At 41.5% G+C, this 18,637-nt stretch overlaps 2 protein-coding genes across 2 annotated transcripts; both read left to right on the top strand.

Moving 5' to 3' along the window:
- Positions 1 to 5,096: 5,096 nt before the first annotated feature.
- LOC146960040 (tripartite motif-containing protein 16-like) lies at positions 5,097 to 7,566 on the top strand. The gene has a single exon (XM_085772680.1). The coding sequence runs from the start codon at positions 5,324 to 5,326 to the stop codon at positions 6,983 to 6,985; it is 1,662 nt and encodes a 553-aa protein (XP_085628806.1). The 5' UTR covers positions 5,097 to 5,323; the 3' UTR covers positions 6,986 to 7,566.
- Positions 7,567 to 15,947: 8,381 nt separating this feature from the next.
- Positions 15,948 to 18,130, top strand: LOC146960039 (tripartite motif-containing protein 16-like). The gene has a single exon (XM_085772679.1). The coding sequence runs from the start codon at positions 16,205 to 16,207 to the stop codon at positions 17,879 to 17,881; it is 1,677 nt and encodes a 558-aa protein (XP_085628805.1). The 5' UTR covers positions 15,948 to 16,204; the 3' UTR covers positions 17,882 to 18,130.
- The last annotated feature ends 507 nt before the right edge of the window (positions 18,131 to 18,637 follow it).

Genomic DNA, 18,637 nt, shown 5'->3' with positions numbered 1-18,637 from the left:
GTATCGAAGTCACGTGGTCCTCCAGAGAAGTTATTAGTCCATGGGCGTCGTCCGTGTGCGGGATGGACCATAATAGGAACAGGCTCGTGGGCTTCGACTGTAACCAGCGTCGCCAGGGGAACTCCCGCGCTGTCCGGTCGTGTAGTCACCATAGAGTTCAAAAAGAACAAAAGTTGAATATAAAAAAAAAAAAAAAAAAGTAGTCCCTCATCTTCCGGTTAAGAGCCGTCCCATGGTCCAGACAGAGTTGATACATCGAGGTAAGTAAATTCGCCAGTAGTAAGCTAGTTTCAGCTAAAGTCCGAGCACTTTGCTAACTCTCTGCTTGCTGCTCTAACAAACAACAGGTTACAGCTAACAAAAAATCAAGTAGCTAGTAGTTGTCTGCACGTTCGACACGTAGCCTACTTTCTACTTCAGATTACCTGGCTCATAATCCAAGAAAAGTCACACACTCCGTCGGTTTAAGTGTTCAAACTGCCAGTGTCCTTACTTTCTTCACTCATTTCGCTCATTTCCCCCCTCCTCTCCTGTTTCTCCTCAACCACTACCTCCCCTCACGCACTTCACGTCAGTCAATTAACGGCTTAGCAACGCTAATGATGTCCTCCTCACTTACACAAATAACAATTTTGTCAAAAGAAATGGGAAACGAAATCCCATTGATCACTATAGCATTTTAAAACTTTTTTTTGTTTTTCAGAACAGAACAGTTTTATTCATTAACAATGACATCCATGACAATTTTTATCACCCATTGCAAACTATATTATAGCCTAACCTTTGTATTTTTTAGGTGATCCTACCTTTGTAGGCTATAGCTTATTAATTACAGAATCTGAATCTGAATCTCTTTATTGTCATTTCTTAACACAACAAACTTGAGGTAGCAGCTCTCGATTCAATGCAGTTCAAAGTGCAACTAAAAAGTATTGTTAAAAACAAAGCAACCATGAACAACAAGTAAACAAAAAAAACAAAACAAGGACAGTTATTTAAAAGGAAGGTGTAAAAAAAAAAGTTCAGAATAAAACAAAACACTGGGATATTGCACAGACAACAAAAATTATACATATTTTGACTGGGCTACATGTTGTTAGGCTGTTGAAATGGGTTATTTAGCCTACTTGCCCCCTTGCACTTTGTTCATTTGATCCACCACTGCCTCCCCGCATGCACCACACGTCAGTCAATTAACGAGCAACGACTGATGATGTTCCCACTTACACAAATAACTATTTTATCAAAAGAAACAGGAAATAAAATACCATTGATCACTTTAGCATTTTTAAACTTTTTTTGTTTTTCAAAACAGTCTTAACATTTTTATTCATTAACAATGACACCCATGACATTTTTTATCACCTATTGCAAACTATAGGCCTATCTATTTGAACCTTTGTTCTTTTTTAAATCATCCTACCTTTGTAGGCTATTTATTAATTACCGAATCTGAATCTGAATCTCAAAAAACAACAAACTTGAGGTATCAGCTCTCGATTCAATGCAGTTTAAAGTGCAACTAAAAAGTACTGTTCAAAGCAACCATGAACAACAAGTAAACAAAACAACAACAAAAAACAAGGACAGAAAAATGTTCATAATAAAACAAAACACCTTGATATTGCATAGACAACATAAATTATACTTTGACTGGGCTAGATGTTGTTAGGCTGTTGAAATGGGTTGTTTACTTGCCCCATTGCACTCTGTTCATTGGATAGATTGAAGGAGCCACCCCCTGCCTTTGATATAGCTGAAGAAGGTAAGGTCAGGCCAACTCCAGAGGTAGTAGAAAGCACCGATTTGCCTTGAGTCTGATAAAACCGTAGGCAGACTTTTTGTGTGGTTTCAAGGGCCCAATCAAAAAAGTACAGACCCAATCTGTCTCTTTTTGGTTTGCAGGACAGTCGTCTAATATTGCTGTGTCAGGATACAGAAGTCAGCCTATGACAGTGACTTGGCACATGGCCGTGTGAAGAATGGGGAAAAAACTTTCCCTCAACCAGTCAAACCACTTCTATTCCTGGAACGAAGTAAGGCTGGTAAGTACCTCCTTTAGCTGAGAGGCTATAGCAAGACATCTTGGTACAACTTTAATCACTTTAATGGAAGCTAACATTCACTTCAGGGAGCTAAAATGGCACAGAGAGAAATTCTGATGGACAAGCAGTCAATTTGTTGTTCCATCTGTCTGGATCTACTTAAGGATCCAGTGACTATTCCCTGTGGACACAGCTACTGCTTCAACTGTATTAAAACCCACTGGGGTGGAAAGGATAGGAAGAAAATCTACAGCTGTCCTCAGTGTAGGAAGAACTTCACACCAAGACCTGACCTGGTGAAAAGCACCATGTTAGCAGCTTTAGTGGAGGAGCTGAAGAAGACTGGACTCCAAGCTGCTCCTGCTGATCACTGCTATGCTGGACCTGAAGATGTGGCCTGTGATGTCTGCACTGGGAGGAAACTCAAAGCTGTCAAGTCCTGTCTGCAATGTCTGGTCTCTTATTGTGAGAAACACCTGCAACCTCATCATGATTCTCCAGCCTTTGAAAAACATAAGCTGGTGGAGCCCTCCAAGAAGCTCCAGGAGAACATCTGCTCTCGTCTTGATGAGGTGATGAAGATGTTCTGCCGCACTGATCAGAAGTGTATCTGTTATAAAGGCGATGACACAGTCTCAGCTGCAGCAGAAAGGACTGAGAGGCAGAGAGAGCTGGAGCTGAGTCAACAAAACATCCAGCAGAGAATCCAGGACAGAGAGAAAGATGTGAAGGTGCTTCAACAGGAGGTGGAGGCCATCAATGGCTCTGCTGATAAAGCAGTGGAGGACAGTGAGAAGATCTTCACTCAGCTGATCCGTCTCATGGAGAAAAGAAGCTCTGAGCTGAAGCAGCAGATCAGATCCCAGCAGGAAACTCAAGTGAGTGGAGTCAAAGAGCTTCAGAAGAAGCTGGAGCAGGAGATCACTGAGCTGAAGAGGAAAGACGCTGAGCTGAAGCTGCTGTCACACACAGAGGATCACACCCAGTTTCTACACAACTACCCCTCACTGTCAGCACTCAGTCCATCTACACACTCATCCAGCATCAATATCCGTCCTCTCAGACACTTTGAGGATGTGACAGCAGCTGTGTCAGAGCTCAGAGATAAACTACAGGACCTTCTGAGAGACACAAGGACAAACATCTCACTGACAGAGACTCAAGTGGATGTTTTACTGTCACCACCAGAGCCCAGGACCAGAGCTGACTTCTTAAGATATTCACAGGAAATCACACTGGATCCAAACACAGCACACATAGAACTATTATTATCTGAGGACAGGAAAGCAACACGAGGTGAAGATCAGTCTTATTCTAGTCACCCAGACAGATTCATTGACTGGTCACAGGTCCTGAGTAGAGAGAGTCTGACTGGACGTTGTTACTGGGAGCTGGAGTGGAGATTAGGAGCATCTGTAGCAGTTGCATACAAGAATATCAGCAGAGCAGGGGATGAGAGTTTGCTTGGCTACAATGACAAATCGTGGTCATTATTTTATGACCACAACAACTTCACATTTTGGTTCAACAAGATCCAGACTCCAGTCTCAGGTCCTCAGTCCTCCAGAGTAGGAGTGTACCTGGATCACAGAGCAGGTATTCTGTCCTTCTACAGCGTCTCTGAAACCATGACTCTCCTCCACAGAGTCCAGACCACATTCACTCAGCCTCTACATGCTGGAGTTGGGCTTGGTTATGAAGCCGCAGCAGAGTTGTGTAAGGTCAAATAGGCGTGAGTTGAAATGTCAGTTTTATTTGCTTTATGTCTTTAAATGTCTCTGTGTTTGTTGCTAAGAGTCATCAACACAAGAGGGCGCCATCCTCCTGCTGACCAGATTGGTCAAGGAGTTTACAGTAAAGCTGTTCAACTCACACACAAAACCTAGTCATATTTTCTCACATATAATGATTAGTGTTGGTAAAGTTTTGACAGTCAAAATGATTCTTTCATGCAAAAAGCAGAAATGTTGCTATTACCTGTGCTAGATTGATTATGTCTCTGTAATTGGGGGGATCATCTCTTCATTCTGACTCAAAAACATCACGTTTTATGTTTTCTTTTGTTTGATTATGTCGTTTTGGATGTGTGTGTGTGTGTGTGTGTGTGTGTGTGTGTGTGTGTGTGTGTGTGTGTGTGTGTGTGTGTGTGTGTGTGTGTGTGTGTGTGTGTGTGTGTGTGTGTGTGTGTGTGTGTGTGTTTGTGTGAAGGTTGTTTTCTCATTTATGCCGCTATGTGAAGACACTTTTGTCTCAATACTGCAAAACTTAAAACACTAATATGATGGGAATTGAACACTGAAGTTTGGTACCTATTATTGCAAACATGCAGGAGTGAACTGCTTTATCTTATTTGGGTAAACTTGGATAGGTTCAAAATATATTTCTATTCTATATGAATATAGGTTCTTCCAGACCTCTCAGATGGTCCATACTCGCTCACTGTTTCTTTCACTTATACAATGATGGTTGTTGATGAACATTGATTCCTTTTTTTTAAAAATTAAAATATTTGCACCAAAATACCCCAAACTTTACTGTGTATACATATTCTGCGTTTTATCAGATTAACTCCCACCACATTGTAAAGTTCAAATCTTTTTTTTGTTCCAACTCATTGGTTTACACTTAAAGCACATGTCTAGACTATAATTCATACATACAAATATACTAGATGAATAAACTTGACATGAATAAAGCAGAAAAAAATGAAAGTTATATTGAGTCTCGGCTTTTACTCTGGAAATCAACATGTTTCTGTTGCTAACTCCCTTCCCTTAGATTACTCTATCAATATTTCATCTGTTGTATTTGATCCATAAAATGCAATAAAAACTTAAATTGAACTGCATTTCCAAGTGACGTAGAAGATGATTGTGAAAAGAAATCTAATAATACACTTTCTAAACCCAGAGATCTTGAAAAGAGTTTATCACCAGATGCTGAGATGATCAATCTTTTCAAATGAAATGAGCACGGCTGTAAATAAAAGGTTAAACACACCCTATCAAACTGCTCCTCCCATTGGAACAAAGTCTAACCTGATCACCTCCCTCTTCTTCCTGCTCTCAAACACAGTGAGCTGCACCCTGATCATGTGTTTCCTTGTTCCCTCCCCTTCAGATCTCCAGTTTGAAGATGGGTGGAACCAACATGTGGTGAAGAGGAGGAGCTGACAGGCCCCGTTCACTGCAGAGACACATGTTGTTTAGATCAGAGCTCAAACCAGTTTCACTTCTGAGCAACAGAAACTCAGACAGTCGTCATCTGTGAGAGGTGAAATGGCGCAGAAAGGAGTTCATCTGGACCAGGAGACCTTCTCTTGTTCCATCTGTCTGGATCTACTGAAGGATCCAGTGACTATTCCCTGTGGACACAGCTACTGCTTCAACTGTATTAAAACCCACTGGGATGAAGAGGATGGGAAGAAAATCTACAGCTGTCCTCAGTGTCGGCAGAGCTTCACACCGAGGCCTGTCCTGGTGAAAAACACCATGTTAGCAGCTTTAGTGGAGGAGCTGAAGAAGACTGGACTCCAAGCTGCTCCTGCTGATCACTGCTATGCTGGACCTGAAGATGTGGCCTGTGATGTCTGCACTGGGAGAAAACTCAAAGCTGTCAAGTCCTGTCTGCAATGTCTGGTCTCTTACTGTGAGAAACACCTGCAGCTTCACTATGATGTAGCTCCATTGAAGAAACACAAGCTGGTGGAGCCCTCCAAGAAGCTCCAGGAGAACATCTGCTCTCGTCATGATGAGGTGATGAAGATGTTCTGCCGCACTGATCAGCAGTGTATCTGTTATCTCTGCTCTGTAGATGAACATAAAGGCCACGACACAGTCTCAGCTGCAGCAGAAAGGGCTGAGAGGCAGAGAGAGCTGGAGCTGAGTCGACAAAAAATCCAGCAGAGAATCCAGGACACAGAGAAAGATGTGAAGGTGCTTCAACAAGAGGTGGAGACCATCAATGGCTCTGCTGATAAAGCAGTGGAGGACAGTGAGAAGATCTTCACTCAGCTGATCCGTCTCATGGAGAAAAGAAGCTCTGAGCTGAAGCAGCAGATCAGATCCCAGCAGGAAACTCAAGTGAGTGGAGTCAAAGAGCTTCAGAAGAAGCTGGAGCAGGAGATCACTGAGCTGAAGAGGAAAGATGCTGAGCTGAAGCTGCTGTCACACACAGAGGATCACACCCAGTTTCTACACAACTACCCCTCACTGTCAGCACTCAGTCCATCTACACACTCATCCAGCATCAATATCCGTCCTCTCAGACACTTTGAGGATGTGACAGCAGCTGTGTCAGAGCTCAGAGATAAACTACAGGACCTTCTGAGAGACACATGGACAAACATCTCACTGACAGTGACTCAAGTGGATGTTTTACTGTCACCACCAGAGCCCAGGACCAGAGCTGACTTCTTAAGATATTCACAGGAAATCACACTGGATCCAAACACAGAAAACACACGTCTGTTATCTGAGGGAAACAGAAAAGTAACATTAATGGGTAAAGATCAGTCTTACTCTAGTCACCCAGATAGATTCACTTACTGGCCTCAGGTCCTGAGTAGAGAGAGTCTGACTGGACGTTGTTACTGGGAGGTGGAGTGGAGAGGAGGAATTTTTGTAGCAGTCGCATACAAGAATATCAGCAGAACAGGGTATGAAGGTTGGTTTGGAGGTAATGACAAATCTTGGGCGTTACGGTGTGACAATGGTTTCACATTTTGTTTCAACAAGATCAGCACTCCAGTCTCAGGTCCTCAGTCCTCCAGAGTAGGAGTGTACCTGGATCACAGAGCAGGTATTCTGTCCTTCTACAGCGTCTCTGAAACCATGACTCTCCTCCACAGAGTCCAGACCACATTCACTCAGCCTCTACATGCTGGAGTTCGAGTTTACCAGTCTACTGGAGACACAGCAGAGTTGTGTAAACTCAAATAGACAAAGATCATTGAAGGTGCAGTTGAGTGAAGTTTTTCCTCGTCTTCCTGCAGTGACCATCACAGCAGGTGAACAACTGACATCTGAAAACTGATGCTCAACACAAGAGGACGCCGTCCTCCTGCTGACCAATAAGGTAGTGGAGGTTAAAACTCCTCAACTTTCTGTGTACACACAACTTATTCATATTTTGTCATATATCATGGTCAGTGGTGATGACAGTCAAAATGATTCAAAAATAATGTTTTTTCTTGTGCTAGATTAATTATGTCATTTGGAAGTGTGTGTATCAGTGTATGTGTTAAGGCTGTTATCTCATTTCTGCTGCTATGTGAGGACAATTTTGTCTCAATACTGCAAAACTTAAATCACTGATATGATGAGAACTGAGCACTTGTGATACACTGTGATACACATTATTATACATTATTATTATATTATTAGTGAACTGCTTTATTTTATTTTTGGTACACTTACATACTGCTTTTGTTGATATAGTATTGGTTCAAACTGTATTGTTACTAACTTCCAGACATCTCAGATAATCCATGCTTGCTCACTGTCTCTATGAATAAAACCATGATGATGCTTTTCTAATGCAAGTCCTACTGTATTGTAACGTTCTGTTCTTTTTCATCCTATTTAATCTCTTTTTATGTTTTATTTTACACTTAAAACAACTGTATATGTTTTATACATACAACGACACTTAACCAATAAGCTTGTGAATAAAACAAAACAAAACAAAAAACAGATTGAGAGTTGGCTTTTACTCTGAAAGAAAACATGTTTATGATGTTTCTTCGGACCAGCCAGCAGGACAGAGTTCAACACAGAAAAGTAGCTTTATTGACTTCAGGGTGAGCAATACCCAACACAACAAACAAAAACATTCTATAGGCCCTAACCTTACCTTTCCCAATAGAAACAAACAAAAATACAGGGCACTAACCTAACCTTCTAATGTGAAACAAGAGAAAACAGAATTAGAACAAAAACAGGTTTCTCACCCCCACCACTGCCTAAAGATTCAAAGTTTACACAATCAACAATCACATGAGACGAAGGACACAGGCGTTGGCTGGCTACAGTGAGGAGGACGGAGGCCATCTAAGAGGCTGGGTGGGAAACACGTAGATTTTAACTTCATTCAGATATTCTCTTAATTTAAGCTCAAAGGTTAAAGTGCAAGAACTGAGAGACTCGAAGAAGACAAGGATATGATGTGTTATGTTATGTTATGTTATGTTATGTTATGTTATGTTATGTTATGTTATGTTATGTATTTAGATATTTAGATATTGGTTTGGTTTGTTTACATAGTGTTGGTTGAAAATACATTACTATTAAACTTCCAGACCTGTCAGATGGTCCAAACTTGTTCACTTTCACACATGACTAATCATTAACACTGAAATCAGTTTTGTGTTTCTTCTCTTAATTGAATGTATGCATGAATGTATTTTGCACCACAATACCACAAATCTTACCATATGGTTTTCATGCACAATAGTAGTATAGCACAGACAAACAACCAAACATACATCAAAGAGCCTTCAAAAGGTGATATTTCCATAATATGTCCCCTTCAATACAAATTTGTTACTGGCCAATCTCAGGTAGATAGAGCTGGCCAAGACCATCTGCTGAAGTTCAGACAGAGCATCAGAACGGGGAAAGAAGTGAATTAAGTGTCTTTGAATGTTGCATGCATGGTTGAGTGGTTAAGGAAACCATTGGGATTTTCATGCGTACCATTTCTAGGGTTTACAGTCCAAGACAGAGAAACATATAAAGTTTGCAGCTATTTTCTGGGAGATAATGTCTTGCTGATGCCAGATGTCAGAGGGGCGCATGACTACCTATTTCCCCGACTTCCTATTTTTCTGACTTCCCATTTCTCAGACCATACATTTCTTTATTTTTGCGTCCATTAGTCCGACCTCCCATTTCTCCGACTTAAGTAACCCTAACCCTAACCCTAACCGGAACACTGTAGAAAAACTCGGATTAATGATTAGTCAGAGAAATGAGCGACTGACGTATGCTCCCCAGGTCAGAGGAGAATGGAAAAAGTAGTTGAAACTGATAGAAAATCCCATCCATTTTCTTACACTTATCCAGGGTCAGGTCATGGTAGTGTGGCAGGACGAAGGAGGGCCTGGGCGGGGTTTGAACCCTAGTCTCCTGGGTAAGAGTCATGCACGCTGACCATTCGACCAAAGGGATATAACTGTGGCCAAGTAGCCAGGGCACATGATCAATTGGAGGCATAGTGACAGGACCGTAAACTGTCACAGTAGCAGCAGGTGGAGCAGAGGTAAGAGTGGGGTCTGCCACAGGACCTACAGCTGGACATACCAGGAAATCCTCCAAAGAGATGCATCCAGTTTGATGCCTTCACTGGACTCAAGTGGTCTTCACGGTCTCCAGATCTGAGTCTAATAGTACTTTGACCTTTGGGATGTGGTGGAACAGGAGATTTACATCATGGATATGCAGCCGACAAACATACAAAAGTTGTGTGATGTTGTCATGACAATATGGACCAAATCCTCTGAAGAACGTTTCAGATTCTTGGTGTCAAAGATTTACCAAGGTGATGAACCTAAGCTGATGAATGAGTCTAAGGTTGGTTAGGCAGTGGCTGCAGGTGGTTTAGGTTATGTGAGGACAGGGATGCACACACAGCACTAATACAGATAAATAATGGCTTTGTACCACAGCCCAAACAAAGGAAGACACGACATCAGATCTGAACAATAGATAAAGGGACATTATTTGTCACCTTTATGAACATTGTAAGAGCTTTAAACCTTAAAGAGAAACCTGTCATGAGTTTAGGGACTGCTCCGGGACCTAGAGTTGGACATGGCCGGAAGATCTTCCAAAAGGGAAGTGCCCTATGAGTTCACTGGACTCAAACAGCCTCCACTGTAGGACTGTCAATCTTCCCGTCAAATCAGATTTAAATTTCTAAATTATATTCTAATTTTGTTTTGAAAGCTCATTAGGGGAGAGTGGGGTAATTTGTGCCATGGGGCAAGTAGTTCCACCCCTGTTATCTAGAAAACCATAGAAGAAGTTGGTCATGTGACCACATATTTTTGAAGGGGCATCCATTTCACTCATCCTATCAAGAAGGGAGACACATGGCTTGCGAGGAAAGCACATTTATGTTCAAAAAACAAGTTTTTGCCCTCCAAAGTAAAATTTCTATGATCAAGGTTTTTTGATTGCCGTGTTTGAACAATTATAGATACATTTGAAAACAGTTCACAAATGTTTTAGTGCTTTATTAAGCTACACCGTGAGTCTATACAGTTAGCATGATGCCAGCTCAAAACAGCTGGGGAATCCTTTTTTCTCAAAATGCTGGGCTTGGGGTAATTTGTGCCAAAGGGCCTGGGTTAAGTTGTGCCAGTGGCAGTGCTGTCTGTGTATAGGAGAAACATGGCAGTGGGCACTGATTTGCTTGAAACTTAACATGTGTGATGAGGGGCCGCCCCTGAACACACCTGCCCAGTCTGGTTGTGCTCGTAGCCTGGTGGACGAAGAAAACATGGCGTTTCTTTGCGCCACAGCCCCCAGCGTGGCTCAGGCCTCCACGACTACATGGGGACAAGCGAGGACCCGATCATCGCCGCTTCCGGCTTTAATTTTGTATTGAATGTCTTGCTTTTATATAGCATTAACATTTGTGAGATTAAAATGATCTGTTTTACTTCAATTATCAATGGCACAATTTACCCCAGTGTATTCTCTCTAATGGCACAATTTACCCTGCACCGGGGGCAAGTTGTGCTAGATTTTTTTTTTTTTTTCTAAAGCTATATTTCTGAAACAGTTGATTTAAGATTCAAAGTGATTGTTCCTAGGGATGCACAACATCCTAAACTATATGTACATATATTAGTTGGGGGCATTATTATAATCCCCTTGCTTTAAAGGCAATTTAAGTAAAAATTGGCACTACTTACCCCGCTCTCCCCTATATACACAACGTATACCAGCTTATCATTATGTCCTGTGTCCAAGGCATTCCAACCAAATCTGTTATTAGTCCAATTAGATAGATAGATAGATAGATAGATAGATAGATAGATAGATAGATAGATAGATAGATAGATAGATAGATAGATAGATAGATAGATAGATAGATAGATAGATAGATAGATAGATAGATAGATATAACTTTATTCATCCCGAAGGAAATTATTCGGCCAGGCCGCTCCAGAGGAGAATAAATTAGTTAAAGCAGAAGTAAGCGGAATGTTTGTGTTAATATAAGTCGCTGCTCTGCGGAGGAGGGTCCTGCGGCCGTTTGTTTTGTTCATTCTCTTGGTCTGTCTCTTCATCCTTGTTCACTGTCCGTCCCCTGTCTACCAACAATGGACTGTATGTGCAATATATCTACTGAAAGTATGCTGTGCTGTGGACTGTATGCGGCATGTATGGGACATGATTGGAAGGAAGTAATTGGGATGTGGACAGGATTGTTATTGACCCACACTCAGTCAACAAAGTTTTTAAATCTACGAATGTGAAAAAAGTAGTGGGGCCAGATAACATGTCGGCATTTTTTCTTAAAACCTTTGCTGATGAACTTTCTCCTGTTTGGCACTGGCTCTTTCAGCTCTCCATAGACACTCACACAGTCCCGGAACTCTGGAAAAAATCTATTATAATTACAGTTCCTAAATCACCATGTCCCCAGGTTAACAATGACTATCGACCCATTGCTCTCACGTCCAATGTTATGAAATCTCTGGAGAGACTTTTACTAGAGGTAGGCTACTGCAGGCAGAGGTGGCGCACTAAAAAAAAAAGCAGTATGAGCGATGCTATTGCCACTCTAATGCGCTTTACCCTAAAACATTTGGAGAGCCCAGCATATATATATATGCCAGGCTGCTTTTTATTGATTTTAGTTTGGCTTTTAACTCGATCCAAACATATATTCTCCTTAAGAAATTAGTGAAACTGGATGTGAACCTTTTTTTAATCAAATGGTATCATTCCTTCCTCTCCTCCCGGTCACAGCAGGTGAACTAAACTCTGTCCTCTCAAATCTTTCCACAAGCAGTACAGGGGCCCCCCAGGGGTGCGTCAGTTCACCCTTTCTTTTTACACTGTATACTAATGACTGTGTTAGCTCTCAGCCTAACCAACTTGTGGTCAAATATTCAGATGATACTGTAATCCTTGGTCTGCTCAAAAAGGCCCCTGAATGCGTGATGATCATTGTATGAATGTTTGTGTCTGTATGTTTATCACTTTCGAGGCATATATGTTTTTAGCACTTTATGCATCTGTTTTTGTACTGTTTTGTCTTGTTGTGTTGCAGCACTGCCCTATGTTCAAGACAAATCTCTCCCACGGGAGACCAATAAAATGACTTTGACTTTGACAAAAAGGTTGGCTAGGCAGTGGGTTCAGGTGGAGATAGCACAGGCGAGGTTTACAGTAGGTTATGTGAGGACAGTGATGCACCCACATCTACACCCACTGCACTACTACAAATAATGGCAAAATAATGGTTTTGTACCACACCCCAGACAGGACATGAGATCTGACATCATTTGTCTCTTTTATCAACAGTGTGAGAACTTTAAACCTTAAAGGGAAACCTGTTATGTGTTCAGTTCAACTGAGTATAAACACTGAAAGTTATTTGTGCAAAGTCTAAGCAACATGTTTATGTGTTCAGTCCTACAGCTGGCACCTAAGTTCACGCCTACAGAAACATTCTCATGAGGGGTAGCCTACAAATTTCGGTGCCATTTATTTTTATTTAATGAAATGTACGGTTTCATGAATGTCACTTTTGTTCAGTTTTAACTGTGTAGGACAATGAGTCAGTACACTGTTGTGTATTCTCTTTGTTAAGAATTTGGAAAACATTCCCCATCATTAACATATCAAACCACTCCTCTTCTTCCAGAAGCAAAACAAGGATTGTAAACGCCTCTTTTTTTATGCTGACCTTATATGTAAGGATCTTCACTTTGCCCAGATATTCATTTTGACCTGAGGGAAGTTCAAAGGGGGACGTGCAAGAGCTAGAAGACTTCAAGAAGGATCTTGGTGAACTTTTGCTGTTTCATGTGTCTGGATCTACTGACGGATTCAGTGACTAGTGAAGAAGATCTGATCAGCTTATTTGTCTCATGAAGAAAAACTCAGAGCTGAAGCAGCAGATCAGATCCCAGCAGGAAACTCAAGTGAGTGGAGTCAAAGAGCTTCAGAAGAAGCTGGAGCAGGAGATCACTGAGCTGAAGAGGAAAGACGCTGAGCTGAAGCTGCTGTCACACACAGAGGATCACACCCAGTTTCTACACAACTACCCCTCACTGTCAGCACTCAGTCCATCTACACACTCATCCAGCATCAATAATATCCTCAGACACATTGAGGAGCAGCAACTGTGTCAGAGCTCAGAGACAAACTACAGGACCTTCTGAGAGACACACATCTGGGCAAACATCTCACTGAGGTTGACTGAAATGGATGTCGCACCACAACCAGAGCCCAGAGCTGACTTCTTACAATATTCACAGGAACTCACACTGGACCCAAACACAGCAAACACATTGCTGTTCTTACATGAGGGAGAAAGGAAAGTAACACGAGGTCAACAACAGTATTATTCTGATCATGAAGACAGATTTACTTCATTTTCTCAGGTCCTGAGTAGAGAGAGTCTGACTGGACGTTGTTACTGGGAGGTGGAGTGGAAGGGAGGCGTTAAAGTAGCAGTTGCATACAAGGATATCAGCAGGGCAGGGAGCTGGAATAAATGTGTGTTTGGATACAATGACAAATCTTGGGTGTTAGAGTGTCGCAACAATAGTTATACATACAGATTCAACAACAAGATCGAGACTCCAGTCTCAGGTCCTCAGTCCTCCAGAGTGGGAGTGTACTTAGATCACAGTGCAGGTATTCTGTCTTTCTACAGCGTCAGCGTCTCTGATGAAACAGTGACTCCCCTGCACAGTGTCCAGACCACATTTGCTGACCCTCTATATGCTGGAATTGGGCTTCCGTGGTCTAATGGAGACACAGCAGAGTTGTGTAAACTCGAATAAACAAAGATCATTGAAGGAACAGTTGGTTAAAATCTGTATTTTAGTTCATCACTTTCTTTAGTCTCCATGTTTGTTGCTAAAAGCTCATTGCTGTTGTGTCTCTGCACTGCACAGAGATCACCTGTCAATCAAACATTGTGGGCGGGACTTTGACCTCTTGTCATTTCTTGTTGTGTTGATGTTTGAGTTTGTTGAGGTGGAGCTGGAGCCGTGGAGGAGATCACTGCTCATGATGATGTTTCTTTACCTAAACTCACATTTCTCCATGAAAATAGAAACTTCTCTTTAACTTCTAAATGTTTGTTGGATATTTTTTAGGTGTTAATGTGTAAATTATCAGACCTTCCTTTATCACTGAGGTTTGTTCTCACATTCACATTATGTTAGGTTAGGGGGATAAGAGGTCTATTTTGACATGAAATATATCACTTTTTTGTTTTGTTTGATAGTGTTTTGGGGGTGTTTGTATTTTACATTGTTTTTTCATTTATGTGTTTATGTGAAGATACTTCTCAATCTTGTAAAACTTAAATTACCGATGTGATGGGAATCAATCACTGTGTGCGTGTGTGTGATCCCTGTTGTTAAAAACATAGTAGATGATTGAGTGGACTGCTTTATTTCATTTTGGTAAACTTAGATAGACGTTTGTTTATATAGTATAGGTTGGAAATGCATTTCTATTTTAGAGTTTATTTAAGAAACTTCCAGGCCTGTGAGATGATCCAGGACTGACTCCATTAAAAAGAATTGACACCACAATACCACTATATTCTGCTGTTTTATCATTTTTTGTTCCACTTCAGCTCATTTTGTGTGTGTAGGCCTATTTTATAATATAAGCATGTGTTCATTCTATAAAGATACTGTATTAATAAACTTGTCATGAATAATACAAAAAAAGAGTTTTCATTCAACAAATTTAGGCAACATATTTCTAGTGTGTCTGTAGCTACCTATGCTAAGTTGAAAGCAACATGAAACTTGGCGGCACCAAGAGCCTGTAAGACGTACTGCATCTGAACCCTTTTTAAAGTTTTGTCATCTTCACATATCTCTGGACCGTCTCCCATTGAATGAATAACCTCACACAAGCTGTTTTATAGAAAAATACTTCAGAATTGTGCCATGCAATTTTGACCATTGTTAGAGACATCTAGCAATACCAGAACATGCTGTATCAATTAAAAGACAAATTGCATGTAAGGCACACTCACAGCTGAGCTCAACTGAACTGAAAGGAATGAATCAGTTCATGAAGTGATTCCATTCAGTACATTCACTCAAAAGATTAGTTCATTTGACCGAATCGTTCCTAAACGACACAACACTACTCGCTAGTAGCACTGTGTGAAACTCACTTGCAGACCTGCACTTTCTTTCAGCCTTTGCCGGTGGGGCAAGCAGAAGCTACTGAATTCATGGATTCGATATATATATGCCTATGGCTGAGCTGTTCAGGGCGGAAGGGGCCACTTTTACAATTAAAGCACATGTCTAGGCTATATTTTATACACACAAAGATATTAGACGAATAAACTTGACATGAATAAAGCAAAAAAAATGATATTGAGACTCGGCTTTTACTCAGGAAATAAACATGTTTCTGTTCCTACCTCCCTGTGCTTAGATTAATCTATCAATATTTCATCTATTGTATTTGATCCATGAAAGGCAATAGAAACTTCAATGGGACTGCATTTCTACATGACGTAAAAGATGATTGAAAAGAAATCCAATAATGCACTTTCTAAACCCAGAGATCTTGAAAAGAGTTTATCACTAAATGCTGAGATGATCAGTCTTTTCAAATGAAATGAGCAGGACAGTAAATAAAAGGTTAAACACGCCGTATCAAACTGCTCCTCCTACTGGAACAAAGTCCAACCTGATCACCTCCCTCTTCTTCCTGCTCTCAAACACAGTGAGCTCCACCCTGATCATGTGTTTCCTTGTTCCCTCCCCTTCAGATCTACAGTTTGAAGATGGGTGGAAACAACATGTGGTGAAGAGGAGGAGCTGACAGGCCCCGTTCACTGCAGAGACACATGTTGTTTAGATCAGAGCTCAAACTAGTTTCACTTCTGAGCAACAGAAACTCAGACAGTCGTCGTCTTTGAGAGGTGAAATGGCGCAGAAAGGAGTTCATCTGGACCAGGAGACCTTCTCTTGTTCCATCTGTCTGGATCTACTGAAGGATCCAGTGACTATTCCCTGTGGACACAGCTACTGCTTCAACTGTATTAAAACCCACTGGGATGAAGAGGATGGGAAGACAATCCACAGCTGTCCTCAGTGTAGGAAGAACTTCACACCAAGACCTGTCCTGGTGAAAAGCACCATGTTAGCAGCTTTAGTGGAGGAGCTGAAGAAGACTGGACTCCAAGCTGCTCCTGCTGATCACTGCTATGCTGGACCTGAAGATGTGGCCTGCGATGTCTGCACTGGGAGAAAACTCAAAGCTGTCAAGTCCTGTTTGACATGTGTGATCTCTTATTGTAAACAACACCTGCAGCTTCATTATGAGTCTCTGGCTTTTGAGACTCACAAGCTGGTGGAGCCCTCCAAGAAGCTCCAGGAGAACATCTGCTCTCGTCATCATGAAGTGATGAAGATTTTCTGTCGCACTGACAAGAAGTGTATTTGTCTTGTCTGCCTTCTGGATGAACATAAAGGCCACGACACAGTCTCAGCTGCAGCAGAAAGGACTGAGAGGCAGAGAGAGCTGGAGCTGAGTCGACAAAACATCCAGCAGAGAATCCAGGACACAGAGAAAGATGTGAAGGTGCTTCAACAGGAGGTGGAGGCCATCAATGGCTCTGCTGATAAAGCAGTGGAGGACAGTGAGAAGATCTTCACTCAGCTGATCCGTCTCATGGAGAAAAGAAGCTCTGAGCTGAAGCAGCAGATCAGATCCCAGCAGGAAACTCAAGTGAGTGGAGTCAAAGAGCTTCAGAAGAAGCTGGAGCAGGAGATCACTGAGCTGAAGAGGAAAGACGCTGAGCTGAAGCTGCTGTCACACACAGAGGATCACACCCAGTTTCTACACAACTACCCCTCACTGTCAGCAGTCAGTCCATCTACACACTCATCCAGCATCGATATCCGTCCTCTCAGACACTTTGAGGATGTGACAGCAGCTGTGTCAGAGCTCAGAGATCAACTACAGGACCTTCTGAGAGACACATGGACAAACATCTCACTGATAGTTACTCAGGTGGATGTTTTACTGCCAGAGCCCAGGACCAGAGCTGACTTCTTAAGATATTCACAGGAAATCACACTGGATCCAAACACAGTAAACAAATGGCTGTCATTATCTAAGGGAAACAGGGAAGTAACAATAATGAGTGAAGAACAGTCTTATTCTAGTCACCCAGACAGATTCACTGGCTGTTTTCAGGTCCTGAGTAGAGAGAGTCTGACTGGACGTTGTTACTGGGAGGTGGAGAGGAGAGGAGGATTCGTTAAAGTAGCAGTCGCATACAAGAATATCAGCAGAGCAGGGGGGGGGGATGATTGTCAATTTGGATGTAATGACAAATCTTGGATGTTAGATTTTAATTGTTTCGACAATAGTTTCACATTTAGGTTCAACAAGATCCAGACTACAGTCTCAGGTCCTCAGTCCTACAGAGTAGGAGTGTACCTGGATCACAGAGCAGGTATTCTGTCCTTCTACAGCGTCTCTGAAACCATGACTCTCCTCTACAGAGTCCAGACCACATTCACTCAGCCTCTACATGCTGGAATTGGGCTTAGTTGGTTTGAAAGAGACACAGCAGAGTTGTGTAAACTCAAATAGACAAAGATCATTGAAAGTGTAATTGTGTGAAGTTTTTCCTCATCTTGCTGCAGTGACCATCACAGCAGGTGAACAGCAACTGAAATCTGAAAACTGATGCACAACACAAGAGGGCGCCATCCTCCTCCTGACCAGGGAGGTAGTGGAGTTTAAAGCTCCTCAACTCACTGTGTAGGCTACATACAACTTAATCATATTCATATTCATATTCTGTCATGGTCATGGATGGTAAAGTGTTGACAATCAAAATAAATCGGAAATAATTATTTGTCCTGTGCTAGATTGATTAGGCTATACCATTTGGAAGTGTATGTGTATGTTCTCTGATATATGCAGCTACAGTAGCCTATGTGAAGACACCTTTGTCTCAATAGGCTACTGCAAAACTTAAATCACTGATATACTGAACATTACTGATACACATTATTGCAAACAGCTGATTGAGCTAAATACTTGTATTTTGGTAATCCTGCATAAGCTAGTGTTTTTGCTATAGTAGGCTAGGTATTTCTGTTGTTAAGGTACTTTATGAAACTTCCAGAGCTCTCAAATGATCCATACTTACTAACTGTCTCCATAATAAAACAATAATGATTTATCATGAACACTGAGTTCAGTTTTCATGTTTTTACTGTTGATATCCTGCTTTAATGTAACATCCCATTTAATCGTTATGTTTTATTTTACAATTAAAACACCTGTGTATCTTTTACACATACAAAGATACTAAATGAATATGCTTACGAATAAAATCAA

This window comes from Trachurus japonicus, unplaced genomic scaffold, assembly GCF_045865225.1.
Source record: "Trachurus japonicus isolate A0001 unplaced genomic scaffold, Traja_1.0 AP030754.1".
In the NCBI taxonomy this organism is placed as follows: Eukaryota; Metazoa; Chordata; class Actinopteri; order Carangiformes; family Carangidae; genus Trachurus; species Trachurus japonicus.
This window is presented reverse-complemented; position numbering and strand designations above follow the sequence as displayed.

Excerpts from the sequence above, each read along its gene's own strand:
- LOC146960040 (XM_085772680.1), top strand. The coding sequence starts at position 5,324 with ATGGCGCAGAAAGGAGTTCATCTGGACCAGGAGACCTTCTCTTGTTCC.
- LOC146960039 (XM_085772679.1), top strand. The coding sequence starts at position 16,205 with ATGGCGCAGAAAGGAGTTCATCTGGACCAGGAGACCTTCTCTTGTTCC.